Below are 24,097 nucleotides of genomic sequence, written 5' to 3' on the forward strand. Positions count from 1 at the left end.
CACCCTTCAGTTGAAGTTGCAGTCAAGAAAAAGACACATAGAGATTTCCTTTTGGGCGCATGTGTCAGTGTGGTGGTGTGTATGTGTGTTGCTGACGTACATGACACAGACATGCTGCCCAGCAGGCATGAGCTCAGGTACGCCATGTGAATGTGCATGCAGCCTACAGTATGTATGTGTGTGTGTGTGTGTGTGTGTGTGTGTGTGTGTGTGTGTGTATGTGTATTCTGGACTGTGTGTCCATGTCTGGCAGAAACCAGTGTTTCACAGCAGGCGTTTCTCAGGGCCCTGAAGCCAGCTGGTTTTCATTCTTGTCATTTAATCAGGACATGATTTACACCTGGGACAACAGGTGAATGCAATTAACCAGCGAGCAGGAAAACCAGCGTTGCCATGGGTCCCAAGAAGTGAACCTTTGTATTATTGTATTCTTTAGTCCACATACTTTCTGTCGTGTGCATGTCGGCCAATTTTAAAGCTCAAAAGATCAAAGCGAGCAAGACTGAAGCATCCATGTGTTTATGAAATGTAGCATTAAGCTTATTGGCTCTAAATAAGCTATGAGATGTTCTTTCACTTGCTAATGAAGTGTGTAATCTTTGAACAAGCTAATGAGCTGTACTGATTTAATTAGAGCAAAGAACCCAACCAGTTAAGCTAAGAGTTACCATAAGACGATTTCCACGAAACTCAAAAAGTTACATTCCTGAACATTTATACGACGACATAACCTTACATGGGGATCACACTGGTGCTAATTCTGTTGCTACAGTAGTTGAAAGGTATGTGAAGAAATATCCCAAGTCAGTTTTGCTCATATGATGCAGAAACAAACTTATTTTGCTTATTTGTGTTTTTGAAATAGTTTTACGAATAGTGAGAGTATATATAAAACAGATGACTCTGCCATTTTAAAAGAAAAGTTATAGTTAGAAGTTAGAAGAGAATGTCATGTACAGTAGAACCAGTAGAATTATTGCTGTCAATAAACTGCTACATGGCACAATTAGAAAGAAAGAAAGACTTTTTGGGGTTTCGGGTGCTTTACAAATTTGTTAAATGCGTTGTGAATTTGCTTTACAGTACAGTCTATATGCATTATATCTATAATCCAAGGGATTTGGGTGTACAGTATACAGTGTACACTATGTGCATTAGGCATTCAAAACTAAATGTTTCTTTGCATGACATTTAATGAAGCTATAATGTTAGGCCTAACTTTCCTTTTTCAATTTTTCAAATACTTGTACACAATGAAACATAGTCTTGTTCTGAGATAGTGCAACCTGCTAAAAATTATTTGTTTTAAATTAAACAAATAATTGTCAAGATAATTTTTGCATAATTGTTGTACACAAAACTGTAGAAGCAGATATACTGACGTTGCAGTGCACTGGAAGAACTTTTTAAGAGGCAAAAACATGTAGAAATACACCTTTGTGTGTTTGATGAAACTTTTACAACATAGTTACTAAATTAAGCAATTAAATGCACGTGTGAGTGGACCAAAGAACTAAATGCTATGCGGTGACACACATACTATCACCCTGCAGCAGACAACACTGGCTTCTAGGCCAATCCTCACTCCTGTTAAAAATAAATTTAAATGTGTGCTAAGCCAAAACTGTCAGTTGGAAAGCATCTCTCTATCACTCCCTCTCTATCTGTCTTCTGTGCCGGGCAGAGGACAACACATGGTGCACACACGGTATCTCCTAGATTTCATAAAATGTTTCTACTCTGTATGTGTGAAGGGGAAGACGGCATGAAGCAGAAGAGACACAGCTAGACAGAAGCGAGGGATGGCGTCAGTTTAATAAAGGCGAGACAGCACCAGATGGAGAGGACAGATAGAGCGTAGCATCTTAAAACAAACCGACTGGCAAGCAAGACAGGTAGAAAGAGTGGAAGTAGAGCTAAAGACAGACTGGACTGCAGGCGGGCGGAGGCAGACAGACAGGCAGGAAAAGGACCGATGGACAGAAAAGAGCTGAGAAAAGCAGATATGCACTAAGAGAAGAGCCACAGAGACAAAGTGACATGCGCGCCAGGCAGGCTCTCTCCCTCAGTCATCACTTCAACACCACAACACCACAAACGACTGCAAAACACATGGTCCTGCTCTGCCTGCACAATGGACCATTATGGGCCTGTGCAGCAGCACATACGCACAAAAATCAGCTTTCAGCAAAGAGATCCGAAGTGGCTCAGACTTCAAAACAAACAATAGTACAAGTGTATTTCTGACAGTAACTACTCTTTTTGGCGATAAATATCTCTACGGATCATATGACTTTGTGTCGCAAACATACACAAACACACGTGCGAGTGTGTATGTGTGCGAAGTGGTGTCTAGGCCGTGGCAGCGTCAGGAAATTCCATGGGATGTTTTCAATAAGAGCAGGCAGCGCCTGCCAGAGAACTGGCAAATGAAAACCTGCTGAAGCACACCACAGAGCTCCAACAACACACTGCCTACCCTCGCAGCACTGCCCCACTCTTCAGCACAAATGATAACCCTGTGTGTAAAAATGACTACTTTAATTTGTTTGTGTGTGTTTAGGGGGAGATAGAGAGAGAGAGAGAGCGACAGAGAATTCATATTATGGTGAGAGATTGATGGAAAAAAAAGTACATTGAGTATTGCATCTGTTTACAATAGCAACAGAACAAGTGTCCAATGTGTGTACAAAGTGCCTGCCAGCATGTTTTTCCCTTTACTGCTATCATCTGGTGTTGCTGTGTCATTCTGTCCAAGGGGAAATTGTGATGCGTTCACTTGGCCTCGCGAGGAACGCTACGTCATGCTACAGTGGGTGTCTCTGATTGGTCTCCATTACATAATACTTAGTAGTAATAGTGAACAGCAGTTACCACAGTGGCATTCAGGAACAGGATGAGAGACTGTGAGGAGACAGAGGGGAAAGAGTGGGGAAAAGCCGCGTATAAATTTTTTGATATACTGTATGTTCACTTAGTGACACAGTGTTACTCACTTCAGCCAAAAAGAAATGGTTTGACATTTTCCCCTTGTTTCCGGTCTTTCCACTGCTCTAGCTTAGTGGCTGTAGCTTCATATTTAACAGGCAGACATGAGCGGTATAGATCTTCTTGTCAATCTCTTAGTAAGAAAATGAATGAGCTTATGTCAAACTGTAAATTTAAAGCTGGTTTAATTTTTTCTTTGTCTTTTCTCTTGGTGTAGGATGAAACGAGCTGACAGAAATAACCCTATCACCTTGTAAATTTGTAACATGTAACAAATACATCCAGCAAACAGAGAAACATGTATTCGATGTCATGTTTCTGGTAACTTAACAAATGTCAGTGATATTTGATATTCAGTCTCCTTTTAGCTCCAGCTCCTGGGAAGAATATCTGTGCTTTTAGCTGCTAACTTTCCTCACAAGCTAATCGCTATCTTTGTCTTTCGTTTGTTGCTAAGCTGGTAGCATACACTGTGTTTTTCAATTTTTGAGAGCTTCTTTTGCAAGAAGAAATTGCCGCTTGGAAAAAGTGACAAGAGCAGTGAGACTGAACCTTGAATTACATTTTTCTGGGCCTCAAAGTATAAACCTAAATATGGAACTACTACTGAATCGTAAAAGTACAGTAATACAAGCTCAGTGCATAAGAATTCAGCCATTCAGAATACATTCTGAATTACTGACTGAAATATGACTGTTGACTGAGTTGCTGCTGTAGACCATCGATATCATAAAATCTTGGCTCAACAGCAGGCTCCAGTGAGAGAGTAATACTGCTCAGTCAGTCTCTTTTATACTGTCTGAAGTAATTCAATTATACCTGCTGGAGCTCTTTTTACCTCTGTAATTTGTATTAATAACGTGTTGGTGAAAGTGAAGAAAATAACTCTGTTACAGCACGTGTGTGTGCATGCAGATGTTTGCAGGATGGAGGAAAAGGGGGCCCAGAAAAAGACAAAGAAACTGCTTTAACGAGGACAAAAGCATACATTTTGCACATAAAAGTACTTATGCTACAGGAAAGTGTAGGTGTACACTGAGAGGAAAGGGGGAGGCTGGGAAGTAAGGTGCTGAGCTGAGCCGAGATGGATTTCCTGCCTGAACCACTTTATACACACGTCGTATAGTTTAATTACCCTGTGAAAAAAATTCCTGGATCAGACTACGACATCGGTAACTCTAGAGGGCCTTGACCTGAGTGCTGCCCCGGCTCTTTCCCGACAGTCCTGTTTTCCTTCGACGCTCTGGACAAGGTTCAGACTGGAAGTGAGGGGTCCAAGGCAAAGGCAGCTAGATGGGCCATTAATATTTATCTGTTGCATGGAAGAAATGCAACCTGATAAACACAAAAACAGCCACTTGACACAGACATAAAAAGGCACACAAACTGAGGGGTTATAGTAACAGAGAGTTCGTGAGCCTGTCAGACACAGTGCCAGGGCCCAAAACCTCTCAAGTCCAACCTTATGATTATTCCATTTTACTGTTCACGTGAATAAGCCATATACCATGAGCCCATGTGCCTGCAGTTACACACGTCATGTTAATGTGATTTTTGAGATCTGACCATAAAGATTGGATTTTATGTGATCACATTATTAAACGCCCACATTTGGTCTGCAAATGGCTGTAATACATCTCCCCAGGTTGTATTTATTTTAAAATATGTCTGGATAATCTGAACCCTCACACCTCCAGTCCTTTTTATTTCTCTTCATTACTCAAAATATGCATTTCTGGTCAGATTGTAATCACACTTTGAGCAGTACTGAATCAGCCTGCTCGATTCCAGAGCTACTCCCAGAAAATCTTCAAGAGCAATGTGAGCACAGTCAGATTTCTGGGAGTCCAGGCCGTCACTTAATACATCCTGGCATCACTGGATGATAAAATTTCATGGCTGGTTACGGCCAATGGGAAAGTGGGACCAGCAGGGACAGTTACAGGACCGTAAAGACATGAGTCAGCGTCCCAAAGACAGAATAAGAGAGGAGCTTTGTGATTGCAGCGTAGGAGAGACTTTATTAAGCCCGATTTATTAAGCCTTTTTGCGTATTGTTTTTAGTAAATCTGCATCTAGAGACATGCATGGCATTTATCAAACAGACACAACAGCCTGGAGTTTGTCATCTGAAGTGCATTCCTTAATGTGTATGACTTTACAGGAGTTATTGAAAGTAATGGAAGGGGACATGACAAGTGTGGTAGACAGATGTTACGTTGGATTTACTATCACTATAAAAATACAGTAGGCATAAGCCTGTTCTAGGGAACAGTTGTGGTGAAAAAGTTAGTAGTTCAAAATCTGTATTGATACAGATCTGCAATGAATTAGTAACAAGTTATAACTGTGTGGCTATTAAATTTGAACTTTGAATTTATTGTGCAGATACCACACTATGACGATAGTTTCAATGACTTTCTCTTTAATTTTCTTGGAAGTATGTGTAATGACTTCCACTGAACTACTTTAACAAATCTCTAAAAGTAAACATTATTTGATCAGTAATATTCTGTAATAGTTTAATGCAGGCTTAGTAGTTTTAAAATTCCCTCAAGATACTGTAATTAATGAGTATTTCTATTTTAACGTCACTAGTTTTTGATTTCTTTCTCGAGCTTCAAAGTTCTCCTTGTATGAACCGAGAAGGCAGCCCCGGTAACTACGTGCATAATTAGCTGCTGCTGTAGTAAATCAGACGCTAATTACATGCAGATTGTGAGCGTAAAGTCGAATCTACATGCAGCATGAATTTCCCCTTCTCCTTCAAGCGCATAAATGTGGCCCTCATCGACTGCTATATCTGCTCTGCCTTCCCCAGGCCTTTACTGAGACTTCTGTGTTTACTGTATGTGTGTGATTCAACGTGTTTGTTTATCTAGTTATAAAGTATGCTCATACATGTGCACAAGTTCTCTATGCATGTTTAAGTATGAATCCAAATATATGCATGTGTGTGTGTGCATGTGTGTATGCACGTAGCAGGCTATAACTGTAATGGTTCTTATCACTTCACACCAGCTGTCAGCTCTCTCTCACACAACGCTGCAGCCTGTAGGTGACCTGACACACATGTTCACCTCCCCGTCTATCCAGGCCAGGTTGGACACACGGGGGGAAGCTAACACACAGCTGCTTTACTGAAGGGCAAACATTTTAAAGCAGGCCAACCTGGAAAACACGAGGCTGCATGAGAGCGGATTTTAATGGTAAAATGTGCCTGTCTTATTAGGCTAAACAAGTCCCTGCTGGTTCACTTCAATTTCCTTAAGTGACACAAATTCACAAGACGATGTAATAAGCAGTGAAGGATGACAAATGTCAGTTTAATGTATATGGGCTTTGAACACTGTTGCATACCATCATATCACTATCTATTCCAAGTAAAACTTTGTTGTTAGGAGCTGTTGGTAGTCTGCGTAATGTAAGCTGGCAAAGTCTGAGACTCAGCCACATACACAGTCACATGTTTATCCACAGGATTTCTTGGCTGCACACCCATCCTTTTTCTCAACACTGCCATTCCACACATTCAAACAGTCACTGTATACATATTCACATTCAGGATCTGCCCAGTAAAACTACCTACGTTTGAAAGGGAATTTAGACACACAGGTCTCAGCAGTGTTAAGAGAAATGTATTCGCTTTCTTTCGCTGTCTTCATCCAGCAGGATTCAGTTATTTAATCATGTAACTCACAAGTTCAATTTAATGTTTACTGCCCTCTGTGCTTTTGTTTGAACCTCTCAGTACTGCATCAAAGCTTTAACTTGGCCTTCATATACAAATTATACATATGCTGTCCTGCAAATGATCAAATATACCACAAGACAATAATAATGTTAACACCTCTTAAATATAGTACTAGATATTTTCAACAAAAGCACAAAAAATAGCCTCTTTGTCAATCTTATTGTTTTAGAAAAAAATGGTGATCTCATATCATCCCTTATTCAGCTTGTAATAGGAAACATGGCTGTTTTTTTTTTTTTTCACTGCCTCGTTCGCCTCCACTCCAACTCCTCAATGCCTTTTTTAGCTGAAGGAGTTGGACTGGGTTTGTTGGCTTTCCGAGCGTTCCCATTATTTTCATTGTTTCATAAACACAGCGTGTAATAGGAGAAGAACGTGTCATCAGCACTTCTTTCTTCGTCTATGAACACCTCAGTGAAACATCCGTGTTTTTTTGTTTTTTTTTAAAGTATCATTGCATGAATATATACCTCCATAACAGTCGTAGTACATATACTACCTTCAAATGCTCAGACACACACATGGAAGCTGGATGGTGCAACAGTGGCCTTGTCCAAACAGCACAAAGAGCAGAGGGAGCGAAAAATGCTCAGAGGAAGGAACCAGGCATTCAGCATTAATCATACACTGTGGCACACACACTTGCATGCGCTCTCTCTCTCTCTCTCTCACACACAAACACACACACACACACGTGCACCCTGGAGGCGGTACCACCCATTTTCAGATGCTCAAACACAGACACACAGTCGTACAGTAAACATACGCACAGACACCCACCCACCACCTGTTTTTGTGGGCAAACACACTTACATGTGTGCGTATGTCGATGTACACACACACACACACGCACACACTTCCCTCAGGACACACTACACCATTCAGGAAACATTAGCAGCATTAGCCAGGAATGCTAATTGAAACAAACAGCTCATGGTTTCTTCATTTCTGAGGTGGGAGTTGGCTGTAATTGAGACTTCTGTGTGTGTGTGTGTGTGTGTGTGTGTGTGTGTGTGTTTGTGTGTGTCTGCGTGTCTGCACAACACAATTTTGTTCATGCCAGAGATCTGGGAACCATTGTACACGATCATTGTCCTGCTTTTTCTCCAGTTTTGCTTTCAAACACAAAAGAGAGCAAATTATTCACCATAAACACGTATTAGCGCTGACAGAATCAGTTTTCCAGACCAAAGCAAACCTGATCTCTCTTTCACTTCACAATTACATGCAAACACTCACTCTCAGCTCCAATCAGGATGTGTTTGGAAAGACCTCATTTAATGCAAAATAGAGATTCAGGCTAGAGTTGCTGCTCTGATGGCTTCTCATGTTGCTTTGCCTGGAATTAGAGAGAAATCCCCTAACCAGCAGGTCAAAGGTCAGCTAATGTAGCCTTTCAAAGTGTCCCAGGGCGAGAAATTGAACCAGTTCCTACACATCCGTCATGTATTTCAGAGTCCCTTACCTGCACCAAAAGCAAAAAAATACGTCTGGTTAGGATTTCGCTGCAGCAGGGCGGACACTCGGCGAGCCATTCGTTCGTTGCGTTTGTAGATGAGCTCCCGGCGGAAGTAGCTGTCAATCTGCTGGGCCGTCATGCGGTCGTGAGCTGGCAGAGAGCTGTTGATGAAGTGAGGCAGCTGAGAGAAGGAGAAAGATGGAGAGAAAATTATAATTTAAAAACCTTTATGGTAAAAATCCACAGCAGAATAAAGGTGGAGTCATCATTTTAAATGAACATCGAACACAGAAAGAAAGAAAGGAAGGAGGAAAGAAAGAGAAAGCGTTAAAAAAGGGAGATGGAAAGAAAGAAAGAAAGAAAGAAAGAATGGAGATGGAAAGAAAGGAGAGGATGGAATGAGGGTGTTGGTGGCAAACTGGTATGTGAGTGTGCCCGTGTGAGTGTGAGACCTGGCAACCAAGGGTGTTTGTGATGTGACAGCTTGACAGAAAATGGCTCAACAGGCTGGTTTGTAAATGAGGAAGCATCAATGAATGGGGGATAGAGAGGGAGGAGAAAGGTGTCAACACCGTGTGTGTGTGTGTGTGTGTGTGTGTGTGTGTGTGTGTGTGTGTGTGTGTATGTGTGTGTGTGTGTGTGTGAGTATGCAGGCTGTTCTTGCACTTTGTCATGTGTGAGTGTGTGTGCGCGCGGTGACGAGTTAGTATGTGTGAAAGCAAGTACATGTGTGCACGTGCAAGTACAGTATATCCATGAGTGTGAGTGTGTGAATGTGTGTTTAATTGCTGTGTGATTTATTAAGAGCCTGACAGTGCAGAGACAGGCCACACTGGCTCTGTTCCACTCTTGGCTGAATCACTGGATTCAACAGGCTGTTAATCTGCGAGGATGAGCGGGGATCGGCGGTGGGCTAGCGGGGGTTTGGCACCGGGGTCTTAGCTGTCCAATTCAGAAACACAACGAAGCATACACACTTCTGTCTCTATTTCTCTGTCCTCAGCTGTTTCACTTCTTCCCAGGGTATCACTGTACCTATATTTGACTTTTCTGGCTCTTTCTCTTGATATACACCCAGTCAAAAGTTTTAGAATAGCCCCATTTTTCCAGTTTTTATTGAAATTTAAGCAGTTCAAGTCCAGTGAATAACCTTAAACGGTACAAACGTAAGAAGTAAACTGCCCAAGAAAACAGGCTTTCTTCAGGAATTCAGAAATTGGTTAACGCACGGCTTTCCTGCATCTATGGAGGTAAACGAAGCCCTGAAAGTTAATGCAGATGACTTACAAACTGTGTTACTACACCCTCCGATGCGTGATTAGAACAATACTGTACTACAGGAAGTAGTACTGTATAGTGATATCAGAATGGTGAGAAAAAGTCAAGTTTTGACAGGTGGTGTATTAAATATGCAATAAAATATGAATTATAGAAGATAGGTAAAATCCCAGTACACCAGCGTGCAACCATTTCACCCCTTCCCCCCTGTGGTGCCGAAATTCTTTTCCTTGTATTGTAATTTCTATGTTGTGATTTTTTTTTTATTATTAGTTATAATCCATTAGCCCTTTTTGGCTAATTACCATGGAATAGTAAGATCATTAAAAACTTATTACAGCCATGGGTTTTTTTTGCCACCACTTACTTCCTGAAAATCAGCATATATAGCACACACAAAAGTCTAATACTAAAACCACAATCACATTTATTTCATCACATCTCCTCCAACATATGAAATCCATATTTCCTTTCCCTAAAACCACATAATTCCAAGCTCTTGATGTGAACTGATGTTAAATCTTTGGGATTTGTAAAAGCTCAATATTATGCACAAAGAGTTTCAGAGGGAATTGGTGCACCAGCTACAAGGAGGGTGCTTCACTGCCTTTCACACTCTGCATTTTTCATCACTGAAACTGAGCCATTAATGTTTCTGAAGGATCTCTGCCTCTGTCCCTGACTTCTGTTACCTTCTTCCACTCTTGTACAGGCAAGAGTTCACAGCAAACCTGAGCGTACCCAGCTTTCACTTACTGTAGCACATGTGAACAAGCTGCTGCTCTCCAGCATCCCAGCATCCATCTGAAATCTATATCTGACACATCTTCTCTCACTCACTCTGCTGCTCTCTCAGTCTGTTTCATATAATAGCTGAAAGGTTCTAATTCACACTTACACTGGATATTTATTCGATTCGTTTGTGATGTGCGTTAAAAGGGGGACTCCACAGATTTTGCACGTCAAAGTGTGATTACTCTTGGGGAGTATTACTGCGTATATAAAAACAGTTCTAAAGCCGTTTGTGCATGAAATCTGGTAAATTGCCTCGTGTGATGTCAGCTAAGGTAGCATCGGGGCTGAAGACTGCAAGTTCGAAATGAAACAAATCTGGAGGTGTGGAGTTAGAGGAAGTAAGTGTACCAGACCTCTGTAGCCGGCTTTTCATCTCTGCTTAGAGCAGGCAGCTCAAGGATACATTAGCTGCAACTAGCAAAAGTTGCATTGTGGGTAATGTAGGCACCATGTTTTGACAAGGAAGAGGAATTTGCTTCCCCCCCCAAAAGAAATCTCTGGTTCTGCTGCATCTGTATTTTTATTTTTTTTAGCTCCCTTGGGAGTTGGACAGTGTTAAAGGAGTGCTCAGTTACACATTCACAATAACTGTATGTGCATATATGTAACATAAGGATGCTTCCAATTACAGTTCATTTTTATTCACATTTGGCAGGTTGGTGGTTGTTAATGTCAAGATCTAATCAAATCCAAATGCTTTGTATGACATAAGCCAACATTACTCACTTGTCTGCTCTTCCGCACAGTAACTGAGAGCCGCATTCACACAGATATCTGTCGCCTGAAGCCTTGTATTGTCTGTGTTTTTTCAGGGTGAATGACCTAGGTTCATCCAGAGTGACAGAACTTTCATCCTGAATGTGAGTGAATAAGTTGAAGGAGTGGGAGAGGTGGGGAAGGAGCGCTTCATTGTCGCTCTGATGAGTGAGGATAGCGTGAGTGTGTCATGACGAGAGACAAAAGTGTTCGGTCGGAGTGGGGTCAAAGTGGGAGTGGAGCGGTAAATGCAGATAAGTTATCACAGGAAAGGCCATTAGCTGCTCTCTATCCCAACCTATGCAGGAAATGAAGAGTGACAGCAAGCTATTTCCTCCCTTCCTCACTACTGGTACCGCTCTGCTCTCACTTTCTCAGTCAGTCTGTCCTGCCAGCAATTTTCTCTTCTTTTCTTTCTCTTTCTCTTTGATTTGGCTGTTTGAAGTTCTTTTTTCTCTTTTTATGTTCTCCTTTCTTATACTTCCCTTTCTTTTCTTTCCCATTTAACTATTTCCTTTGTATTTAGTTTAGTTTTGTTTTCCTTTCTATTTTTTTTCTATTGTCTTTTCTTCACATTTTCTTATCAGTCCCTTTTTGTTTTCTATTTCTATTTCTTTTCTTCTACCATCCTTTCCTTTCCTTTCCTTTCCTTTCCTTTCCTTTCCTTTCCCTCCTCTTAGCATCAAACCATAGAAGCACCAAGGATTTACCACATGATATGAGGAATAATTGAGTGAATATGGTCAATTCATGTGCAAAGAACAGAATAATACAGTACTTACTCCGAATTTAAATCTCTCTGCATTTAACTTTCCTTAAATGTTTTTTTTAAATTTTTTTTTATTTATCTACTTCTTCTTCTTTTTTTTTTTTTTTTCCGGCCTTTAGCTTCCGTCTTCTCTATCTATCTAGTTCCCTCTGTGTCTCACTATGACTTTGTGTCCCTGATGGATTTGGGACCAGTTGTGTGTTGAAGTGCATCTACCCGCCTTGCACCGTTCTGCTGGGCCGCTCTGGGGCCCATCATTTCTAATATGATGAAGATTGAGCTGGGAGAGCATCAGGGGTGTTGGAGGCCTCTTCTGGATTAGGTCCTATCTATCAAAAACCACCTGCTCTTTTACAGCCCTGAAGGTTCACTCTCTCACACTCTCTCTCTCTCTCACTCACACACACACACACACACACACACAAACCTGCTATAGATCACCAGGCTACAGGAGCAGGCGTCAGAGTTGGGCGTCTGATTGCTCTAGCATGTGCTGGGGAATGTTAATACATGTTATTATGACATGAGGAGCGGGGGCGAACTGGTATGATTTAAAGCGTTCATGCAGGAGACAACTGTAGCCGTGACTGCAGGTGAAACTGTGGCTAACAAGCTCTTCGTGGCCCCTGGAGAGCAAGAGCTGGATAGACACAGACGGAGAGAGAGAAAGACGGAAAAAAAGGGGAAATATGTCAAGGCCACGATGAGTTGTCTGACCTGAACTTTTGCGTGTACGCTTTTCTTACTGTGTGTGTCTTTGGTGTGGATGATGTGGAATCTCTGCAGCTGAGCGGTGAGTTGAGGTTACATGGTGTGTTAGGTTTAATGGGACTTAAGGATCAGTGAGGGAGGTTGACACAGCATAATTGACTTATGGAGAGGGCTTTTCAAGTAATTCTGAATTCAAGAGTGGAGAGTGGAGTGAGAGCTACTGCATGTGGTGTCTATACCACATGCGTGTCTGCGTGTGTGAGTGTTTGTACTATATATTGAATGGCCTTTCAACAGTTTGCAGAGCTGGGTGTGAAGACGGATGACCAGGCCATCACTGACGGAGCACAGGCTATGTTAGGAAACACAAAGTTGGAGGAGGTCAGTTGGTGTATTTACAGCTGAGTCCAGGGCTATTAAAGTGTCAGACTATCAAGTAACTTGAGGTTGAGAGGGATTAATATGGCAATGTGCAGTTTTGTGGAAGTGATGTGAAAGCCGAAAAGTTTGAGGTGACGATAGCGTAATGGCAGAAAAGTGGGTATGAAGTGGTTGCCAACTCAAATCGAGGGTCTGACAGACTTGGGTTTTTGAACACCGTTACAGATGTTTTTGGACTGAGGTAGCTGTTACTTTGTAGCCATTATTTTGTGTGAATATTGTACTGTGTTGGAGACTTGAGCATTCTTTTGTTCCTGAAAACAAAACTAAATGAGAAAAAAATTGCTCCCAGTCCCATAATTTTATTCTTTGCAAACTGAAAAAGCATCAAAAACAACATTTTCCTTGTGACAGACTAAAACTCTCAGAACGCGGTTAGCCCTGAAAAATGATAAATATATATGAGAAAATGTAATTTTATATTGCACCCAGAGATTTCTCCATGATATATATATTTTTTTATCAATGCGTCAGGTCTGGTCACAGAATCACAGCAGACTATAAGTTGGACTCAAGTATTTGAGTGAACATTGTTTTATGAATGAAAGCCAACCTCAACCCATTCATGGTCAGACTGTTCAGCTTTCCCACGTGTGTTTTCTAGGTAGCGTTTCACTCTCTGTATTGCAAGGAGGGGCTGAGCGAATCAATCTGCTGGGTACAGTTCTACAATGAAATAAGATTTTACCCATTTACAATAGTAAAAAAGAAAAGAAAATCGATATGTGGTGGTCAATGTTGATATTGTGGCAGGATGCTACATATAAATAAGCTCAGAACTGCCTCAGCTGATGGAAGGGTGAATAGATAATGAATATATTTTTTATTTTTTCATTTTGGGATGTAAAATGTAAGGGAGGAGACCAACCTGTGAGGTGTCATGGTTGAAGATAATGGAGCTGAGGTCACCACAGTTGTAGTGTGTAATGAGGTCCTCGGTGGTGTAGGAGCCCTGCAGGCTGCCTGCTCGAACGCCCTCATGCTGCAGCAGTGTCTGGTTCAAAGCAAACAGCACCTGCAGAGAGAGAGAGAAGACAGGAGAGGTGCTGTTAGATTCTGCATCCACAAACTAAGTTTTCTCTGCTGTGTGCTTGAGAGGATTTTGCAATGAAGGGGTGGGGGGGTGCAAGCACGGCCAGTGTTCCCCCTTAAAAATATAATGTGACCTTAATATACAATGAAGGCGTTATGCTGAGTGTCGGAGAAATATAAGTTCTTCCACAGCATTTTCAATTCTTTCAGGATATTTTCATACACTTTCCATACAGGCTGACTACAGGTAAAAGCAGACCACAAAAGACATGGCAACACTCCACTGACTTTCCTCAGGGAACGAGGGAGAGAACAGGGGAGGAAGGAGAGGGAGGTAAAGAGAGAGAGAGTGAAAGAGAGAGAGAGAGAGACGCTTTCAAAATAACCCTCCTTTCTCTTTCACCGGGACCAGGGCGTCGTAAATTTACGGCGCCCATTAAAATCAAAAGTAAACCCTCTTTAGAGGGAATTTATAGTGTGCAGCCGCCAGCCAGCCCAACGACTCCACAGCTGTCCTAGACACCAGGGGTTAACCTCCCAGCTCCCGCCCTCTACAATCCCACGCCACCTCTGACTGGCCTAGAAACTGGGACCAAGTTGTCAATCACTATTAAGCTCTCTTACAGGAACCAGAGGTGTGTTTGAAGAGGAAAATGTGTGTGTGTGTGTGTGTGTGTGTGTGTGCATTTTTTTTTCTCTCTTTCTTTGTGTGGAACTACAGCAGATTTCACACAGGTCTACATTGCACCCAGTAAGACAGTTTCAGTTTACTTGATTAGAACAAGTGACTCAGCTCATCATATCTTCAAACCACACCGATCCATGCCTATGATCCCAATTACCAAGAAACCTGACTAGAGCTTCGGAAAATACTGCAGGGAGAACGTCAGCATCCTGGCCCACATGATTTGTGGAGCAGCTTAAGGCCGATACAGCTGCACAACTGATTGAGGCCGATGTCTGGGTCGTAATTCACGCAATTAAGTTATGTTTTCGCAATCATAAATGCCCATATCGTGCATATTGAATGCTTCAACTCCAGGTAACCTCTACGCTGGGATAATCACAACCAAGCTCTAAGCTCAACTTCGTGACTCTCCCTCTCTCTCTCCCTCTCTCTGAGGTCATTATGTTTGCTAACCAGTCTTGTGAGCTCTCTAGCTTTAGTGTGTGTTTTTTTCATAACGCAAAGTGACAACTGATGAGCTAACGGCATATATAACTCTCTCATTATCCCTCTTTCTTGTCTGTATTTTTCTCTTCCTGTGCTTTTTCTCCACTTTCACTCCAAGACTCTCCATCCTCGTCTCATCTCTCTGCCAGCTCCGGATCCATGGCCCTTCCTCCCACTGTACAACCAAGAACTGAGGCTGATCTTATTTATTCTCTTTGACATGTTTCATCCAGTATATGTTTCTGCTCTGCTCAGCGCCGGGCTGTCGCCCTGCCAGAGGCGCATAATCCAGGAATAGGTCTCGATCAAACCTGTGACCAGTTCAGTCCTGAAAAAATATGACTTTTCTCAGCTCATATCTCAGCACCAGACTTCCCAAATCCAGAAGCCCCCCTGCTGGTTCACTAATGACACTATACCTCATTTCAGTTTCTATTTCCATCTCACATGAGATTCTTTTATTGCTCTAAACTCCAGGTAATGTCGAGGTGTGATGCCAGGCCCAGAGAGGCTAATACCTGCTACTTCTGCTTCTGCAGATGCTGATTCTGCGCCAGTAAGTTCCCACCACCTCAAGTCCTTGACCCATAGACTTCTTTGCCACATTTTGAGGGTTTTTCCAAGAAAAACACCAGAGCACGCCCTGGGCAGAGTCAGGGTCCAGAGCTGGCAGAGCACACACACCTGCCAGGCTTTTTGTAATGCAGCCACCTTCAGTAGTTTCCGTTAACATGGCAAACTGCACCAGACAGGACAGAAGGGAGAGTGAGTGCATTCAAGGATGTAGGGTAAGAAGCGTGTGTGTGTCTGTGTGTGTGTGTGTGTGGGTGTGTGTGGTTGGTTGGTTATGTTGTTAAGGGAGTTGTTATTTCAATATTGTCCGTCTCCCGGGGAAAGAATATCTCTGCAGCTGTAACCATGGTGCCTGAGTTTGTGCTGGGCTGAATGAGTGCGCATGTCAATCACTGCAGGAGAGAAAGAGGGAGAGAGAGGAAAAATGCAAACATTCCCTGTGTTTGTATGTGTGTGTGTGTGTGTGTGTGTGTGTGTGTGTGTGCGCGCTTGCAAGTATATGCATAAATGTGAATTGTGTGTGTGCGTGCGTGCATGTGTTGACTGACTGAGTGGGTGTTCTCATGCTGAAGTGGTCCACTCACTTTGACAGACTCTGTTCACCACGTAGTTAACTACTGTAGGTCTCTCCTCTCTTTTTTTTTTCTTGTCTTCTCTAATACGTGCGTGAGAAACTCCCATTTTAATTAAATAAAAGCTTTATAAGAACAAAAGCTGGAAGGAGCAGAGCACACGGATGGTCTTGGATCCTTCGAACTGAGCGCAGCACTCCAAAAATTCATTAGCGAGTGTTGGAAAGAAAACAGAAAGCCGGGGCCGGGCGGGAGAGGGAACAGCATAAAAAACATTTTAAAAAATCAGAGAGATCTTTTATGTTTCAGAGTGAAAATGTCATTTATCAACATGTGTGTGCGTTGCAGCAATTGACCTTGAAGTGCATTAAATCCTGGCTGTTAGCTAGCAGCAGTGTTAGCTTGTTTGAAGGTTTTACAGGTCTGAAGCATGTAATGAGTAGGTGCCGATGACAAGGTGCTGGAACTCAGAGAGCTCGCTCTTGTCGACTACATCATTCCCCTATTATTCCTCCTTAGCTCTGAATCGGAGAATGTGAGTGATGGATCAAGCGAAAGGGCTTTCAGGCTGTGATACAACAGGAGGAAGTGTCAAACTGTGGAGGCCAAACATTGAACTCTGGCAAAGAAGAGAAAATCTAATACACAGAATTATTATTTACTTGAAAAGATTTGAGTCTGTAAAAGAAATCGAAAGACAGCCCACATCATCAACACCACCAGTTAACGCACAGATCAAGAAAAACGAAACACTGTCACACGCCTGTCCTGTCTGTTTCAATCTGTTTCACTCCCTCATGTCCACCCTTTAAATAATTTTCATTACTGACTTCTTCTACCTCAGCTGTGGTGAAACAATGAGACACTATTCCCCTTTTCCAAAAAGTGAATAAAGAAAGAACAAAGGAAGGGAGGAGTAATGGTATGAGGAAGGCGCAGAGAACAAAAAGCAGAGAGTGTGAAAGAATGGTATAAGACAAATAAAGCCTTGTTCTGCAGGAGAGCAGCATGTGTTGCACAGATGGAGGTGATTCTTCTGTTTTTGTTTGGTGGAGAGTTTGGGTTTGGTGTATGGGCACAGGCCTGGCATGGGAAATGAGTGGGTATAACCAGGCAGGTGAAGGAAACCCTGGTGGAGCCTGCCAGCGTCAGTTTTCCTCCTTCACACATTTCCATCTTTTCCCTGCTCTACTGCATTTCTCTCAGTTTGTCTGTCCATGTATTTTCTTATGTTTGGAAACTGGGGAAAGTGGCTACGATGGCTTCAGTTTAAGGTTTCATCATCTCATTTCTTATCATCACAGTGGCTGCCACAGGAAATGAGCCTGATTGCTTTTCTGCACTATTTGCCAACCTTTTTGGTTTGTGACTGGTTCCGTTTGTGCAATCCCTCATTTTCCCCTCTGAAAGTGTAAAGTTAAAACGATCCAGTATCTCACATATTGGAAAAGTCAGTAAAAATAACAGATAAATGTTAGAAGCAGAACTCTTTTTTTCACCTTCTTATTCTGTCTTATCTCAGTCCTGGCTCCCAGGTTGAAAACCACAACTTTACTGCACACAACAGTTAGTTTTTTTTACTGCTAAGGAGGCTGAATTTCTCATAGTTTATAACAATATGGGACAAGTAAAGTGCTATTATTTGGTTTTATCCTTGTTCTTTCTATTCTAAACAAGCACACATGCAACCGAGAGAGGAGGGATATGCTCCAACATTATCGTTATGACAGAAAGGAACAGGGTTTATAGGGAGTGTGGTCTTGATTTAAAACAAAAAAAAAGAGTAAAGATTAAATAAAAGCTATCAATTACTGAAAACATGGTGCTGTGTTTATGGTGTTCACAGCAAGACCTATTAAAAATTAAAAAGTACAGCATTGAACATTGAAGTTCTATAACACTGTTGGACTTATGATGGACAGTTTTAGAAAAAAATAAAAGTTTTCAAACTGAAGCAGAAGAAACGGGGGTTTCATGATACACTGGTGTTGACAATAACCGAAATGAAATGTTGATATTGTGTTAATAATACACATATAATAATATCGTGATGGCAGATCAGTTCATCTGGTTGCCTATATGTTTTTGTACAGACTCTCTCTCCACCTCCCCGCACTCATATTTGAGTCTAATTTATTTGCCAAAAAAGACACAAAGCACACAATAAACAAAGTTAAAGATGAATTTCACTGATAGCAGTATTTATTACTGGTACATTCTCTTGGCCACGGTAATCGTGCAGTGAAAATCTGATATCCTGACAGCCCTAAGCAGAACCAGAGATATCATCTTTTTTGTTCCACTGATTTTTCTTCCTTGTAAAAATCCGGCGCCTACATTACCCACAGTGCAATTTGACCGCTGACAGTTCAGTCAGAGATCAAGTGACCCTCTGGAACCACAAAAGACTTTATACAACTTTTTTCACCAATAGACTTTGATGTGTAAAATCAGTGGATCTCTTTAATTAATTTATCATTAATAAATTGAGATGTAACAATTTTTGTAGTCCTTTTAAATACAGCAAATCCATCTAGAATTACAATTCAGCTCTTTCTCTCTGTCTTTATCTCTGGTCTAAACAGTTTCAGGGTGGTGTGTTCCCCTCGACTGCTCTTGTGTCCCTGAGAGCCGCTTGTGTTTCATCGCCTGATAAAGAGAAGAGGTAGACCCCTGACCCAGGACACGCACTGCTGGGTTCCTCTGGGCCGAGCCGGCGTCTCCCTTGGGCTCCGGCTACAGACGACTAGAGGGGATTGGGTTCACAGCACCCCGGGGTGACCGCAGGGAAGGAGGTAAGGAGTTGAAATAACATCCAGGGCAACCCAAGAATAGGAGAAGTGCGATATCTCATCCCTGTTCCCCACAGAGCAACCCCCAAAAAAGGGTGGACACCAATTTGTGTGAGTGTACTTTCCCCTTCGTGGACACAGTAGAGAAGCTTAAAGGAATTCATAAAAAAAAAAAAAACACCCTCGTGTCCATTTTCTTTTAACCTATACTATCTCAGTATGACTTCATGCTTGAATGTGCATGGAGGAGTGGCACTGGTATTTTAAAAGCCTGCTGTTGTCTGATCTTTGAGTCCATTCTTGCTCCGAAAAGCACCTTGAATACATTAGGATGGAATGATGGTGTCACACAAGACAACATCAAAGTTGTCTGGACAGTCTCACGTGATAGCTTCACTGTTGTCTCCTACGGCTTTATCAACAACGGTCCTCGAGACTTTTTTACTACAAGGGAATCATGTAACCCGTCAAGGGCAACATTCAAGCATAAAAATGCCTCAAATGTGACCCCTGACGTCAGAGCATTGCCAAAATAGTTTTACAGCCCTTCAGCGCCTTTTGTTTCATTTGCCCATTTGAAGGTAAGCAGCACTTTCAACTCATCACATCTGGCATGAGCTGCAGCAAGCCAGAGCCTTACTTTCTTCCAAATCTTTATCCCTGTTAATACCCACAGTACACACACACACACACGCACACAAGCATGCACGCTCAAAAACACATATACAGTCACCCATAAGCACACACGCTAATGATTACACACATCACATTCCTCTTTGAGCAATACCTGTACAGAAACCACATATTGCAGAAAATGAAAGAGAAGACATTTCAGTTCCACTAAAGACGGCGCCAGTGTTTTGAATATTGTTTCTCTTTTGTCTCTGCCTCTCTTTCTCTTCCCACTTCCTTTCTGTCTTCTCTCATTCTCTCTCTCTCTGTCTCACTAAGTCTCTCACCCTGCCTGGTCTACCTCCTGTCTCAGCCTAGGAAATCCAGGGATTACCACAGGGACAATCCCAGTAGCAGAGGCCTGCTGCTAGCCAGCCTCCACAGAAAGCCTCCTATTCTTACCCCTCCTTCCTCCTTCCGTCCTGTCTTATTTCCTCTCTGAGGCAGGGGGTGAAGGTCTAATGATGGGAGATATCCCTCTCTTAGCTCAGTAAAAATCCTCTAAACTTCCACCCTCTCCTTGTATTTTTCGTATCCTTCCTTCCTCTGACAAAAGTTCATTCTCTCCACCTCCACTACTGTCCTCCCTTCTCTGCTGTCTCTTCTCTCTTTCTTTGCCGTCATCGCCCCCCCCCCCCCCCCCCCAATAAAACCAGACCTGGAGGCACCCATACATACACACACTGTATACACACTCCTTCAGTCCCCATGAGCCTCCTGACTCTCCCCCTAATAAGAGTCTCCAGTGAATCGGGAGGGTGGGTGTCGCCCCGGCTCTCCCTACACTTGTCCACAAATAAACCCTGCTGTTTGACTTGGCAGTGCTGCCGCTGCGCCAGTCATCCCAGCTTTCCTGCCTCCCCAGAAAACAGAGAAAATAATAAAGTATCACTTGATCCGCATTGAAAAAGCACACAGCTGGTCCCTCACTGTGGATGCCCACAAGCAAAAGGTGTGGGGTGTGAAAGAGTGGTGGAAAATTATAGAGGGAAATTGTACTAACTTTTGTTTTTCTTTCAAAATCAAAGAGCTGTTGAACAGGAATAAGCATGTGTAAATATGTGAGCAGAACAACACAGCCGAACATTACAGGAATAATAGATATATAAATGTGGAGAGGAGTTCACCTGTTTGCTGTCTGGACTCAATACATGTGAGAACAAGATGTGTAATAACAAAGGTTAATTAAATTAAAGCTGCACTAATCACATTTTTTTTACATTAACTATGTCTCAAATAACAGTGCATAATGTGAAAGGGGTTGCTCATAGCAGTCAGCCCACTGATAATTGCAATCTGACTCTCCAGTTTCCCTCAGCACTGCAGAGTGGTTTAGCATCTTTCAGCATTGTTTTAGTTTTATGGCAAAAAAAACAAACAAAAAAATATAAAGCTCTTAAAGCCCACAGTATGCTACCTGCTTAGGCACCAAACATCAGACAGGTGAAATTAGCGACAAGTTAGTGAAGATACTGGAGCATTTAGCAGCTAAAGAGCCACAAATTTCCCTCTAGTGTTTGTGGAGACCAAAAACAGAACAAATATTGAATTTTACATTCAGTGTGTGCACTGCCTTTAGTAGCCAAAAACTATAAATAAATGCAGTTTTGATGTAAATAAAATGTTGCCCTCCTTGTGCATAGATCAATGACGTTTAAAAATCAAGATTATAACTGAAAAAAATTTCACATGAAGCAAATTAAATGATCTCACCCACCAGCAGATCCATCAGATTCCATCTGTTGTTTTAACCCTGCCTGACACACAGTTGAAAATAAGATTAAAGGCCTTGCTAAGATCTAGCCAAGATCAGGTCACTCTAACCCCCGCCCCCTCAAGTCGTAGTCCACCACTAACATCATGGCCTCCACTGATCCTAACACATTTCACAGCCTGCTTTTTTTTTTTCCAAAGGAAAAATTCTCATTGAATTCCATTGGATTTATCCAGCTCCCATTATGATGTGTGATGCTATCCAAACCAGATGAGCTGCGTCTTCTCTGCGGCATGAGAAAGGAGCAGTCAGAAACAGCCGTCTATGCTTAAAACATGCCTCCTCTGCCTCAAACCAGGGCCTGACCACTCTCTCTTATCTCCCTCAGCCTGCTTTGGTTGGACTAATGGCTTTAGACAGAATAATTCCCAAAGAATGATTTGTCCTTTGTAAAGTCCACATCTGAGGTCCGGCTGAAACACGAGAGCAGCACATAATCTCCTGCATGAACATAAATTGTGTAATGGAGGAAAAACCGGATCCAGATTGAGAAACAGCAAGTGTCTAAACAGTTAGTAGGAGCTGGTCCAGGTGACTGAATTCATTCCTTTTAAAGAGAGGAATCCTTGCAGAGGTTTGTATGTGTGTGTGTGTGTGTGTGTGTGTGTGTGTGTGTGCATGCACATCTAGCATGCATGCAGCACACATCATTCAGAGTATATTCAAATGATGTCATGCCAAGCTGAGTCAAACTGATTTTTCCTTGAGTAAATCACTATTTCAGTTCAGGTTAGTGTGTGCACCTCAGCAAGCATCCAAGACTGAATTGTTCTTGTTTGCACAATTTGACAGGCAGATTTCATTTCCCCTGTAGGGAAGCAGACACTTTAGTAGCATAGAGTGTAATTCAGCAGATCATAGCTATAAAAAAGCATATTTTCATATGAAAGGAATATGATTAAGAGGGTTTTATGTATGAGTTAAAGGCTGTGTGTTATGCATTTGTGCTTCAGTGGTGCGTTTCAGTAGAGGAGTAGAAGGTAAATGCAGGAGGAGGAGGGGGGGAGTTAAAGAGATGACATAAAGAAGAAAAGAGGGAGAAAGAGAAAAGATTTGGAAGAGACACAGCAGGAGGCATAATGTAAAGAAGTCTGAAAAAAGGCCAGATGTTTGCAGTTAACCACAAGAGGTAGAGAGAAGAGAGAAGGAAGCAGACCTAGTGCACCTCACCTCCTCCTCCTCCTCCTCCTACTATCTAACAGGTCTGGAGCCCATCTGGCCAGTTTTGTCCTCCACCATCTCTCCTCTTCATCCTCCCAAAGCCCCTCCATCCTCTGGCCTGTCCCCGTGCCTCCAAAAACAACTCATGTCTCTTCATCTTCCATCAATTCCCAAACCCTCAATCGCCAGCCTTCCTCCCTTTTCCCCGCCCAGGTTATGTGCTCTCAGTGACAAATCTCTAGATTATACAGTTCAGCAACATCCCTTCATCCCTCTCCCAGCCACCCCCCCCCCCTCATGTTCTCTCTTTTCTTTCATTTGATGGCGGCTCTCCTTCCACAACTGTCACTGATCTCTGTTTATTTAGCTTTCATGTCCTTCCTCCTTCCTGCGCTCCACTTCGTCCACACGTGCTCTCTCCGTGTGAGCGTGCACTCGTAACCCAGTGCTTGTGTGCGCACGTGCACGCATGTGGATACTGTGTGTGTTTGTGTTTCCATATGTGTCTGTCTTAACTACAGAGCTTGTCCAAATTGCACAGTGCTATGACTGTCTAGTAGACTGGAGCAGCAGAAGGAGGAGGAAGTGGACCAAACTTCCTCCTCTCCTCTCCTCAGTCACGGCTCTATTAGCCTCGATGCTGAAGCTAACGCGGCATAATCCCACACAAGCACACCATTTCACGGCAAATCAGCAGGAGAAATGTTCAATTTCATGCAAGTGTATTCAGCCTGCAGAAAAACAGAGACAGAGCAAGATCGTAATGTAAACCTTTCAGGCACAAAAAAAAAAAAAAGACTGTAAGGAAGCAGTGTATCTGTGTGAGTGCTAAATGAGAGTTTTCATGGCTTTGGAAATCTGTGAGTGAGGGTCACGCTGCTCTGTCATCTCAAAACGTTCTGTCAGCACATCAATGAGGAAGCGAAGGCCAAATCGTCTCCCCAATGAGAACAAGCTGCCTTAGATGAAGCGTGGAGAGGGACACACAAACATACACAAATGTGTGCAACCTTCCCCAACTATTGCCAACCAAGGAATGCCAGCACTTAACAACTGTGGGACCACCAGAGAGATCTCTGATGCATTTGACAGACAGAAAAGTATTTTTAGAGTTGGAAAATATTTATTGGCTGAGTCTTTTCTTACAGTAATGAGAGGAAGATAAACCTCCTGCCATATCACATTCAGTCCATCGTAATTTTAAGTGTCATGTGTGTAAATTTGTCTCTGTGCATTCAGTGGAGAGTCCCTTCCAGGAGATGTTATTTAACCTGAGCCAAGAGAGGAGGAATGCATCTTCCAGACACTCCTAAGTTGTTGTTTTTTTTTTGTTTTTTTTATATACTTTCTTCTTATCTGGCTAGCCAGCCTCCTGACAAAACTACATCCAGGAATC

The 24,097-nt window shown here is 42.4% G+C and overlaps 1 protein-coding gene across 1 annotated transcript in view; it reads right to left on the reverse strand.

Moving 5' to 3' along the window:
- Positions 1-24,097, reverse strand: part of trabd2b (TraB domain containing 2B) — a 65,104-nt gene that overhangs the window by 11,910 nt on the left and 29,097 nt on the right. Inside the window, exons 3-4 of the mRNA XM_023405211.2 lie at positions 13,820-13,966; positions 8,208-8,382 (exon numbers count right to left, since the gene is read on the reverse strand). Of these exons, the coding sequence (XP_023260979.1) occupies positions 8,208-8,382; positions 13,820-13,966 (322 nt within the window). The remainder of the gene's footprint in view (positions 1-8,207; positions 8,383-13,819; positions 13,967-24,097) is intronic.

The sequence above is a fragment of the Seriola lalandi genome, unplaced genomic scaffold (assembly GCF_002814215.2).
Source record: "Seriola lalandi dorsalis isolate HSWRI2012SDOR001 ecotype SW California unplaced genomic scaffold, Sedor1 jcf7180002054267, whole genome shotgun sequence".
In the NCBI taxonomy this organism is placed as follows: Eukaryota; Metazoa; Chordata; class Actinopteri; order Carangiformes; family Carangidae; genus Seriola; species Seriola lalandi.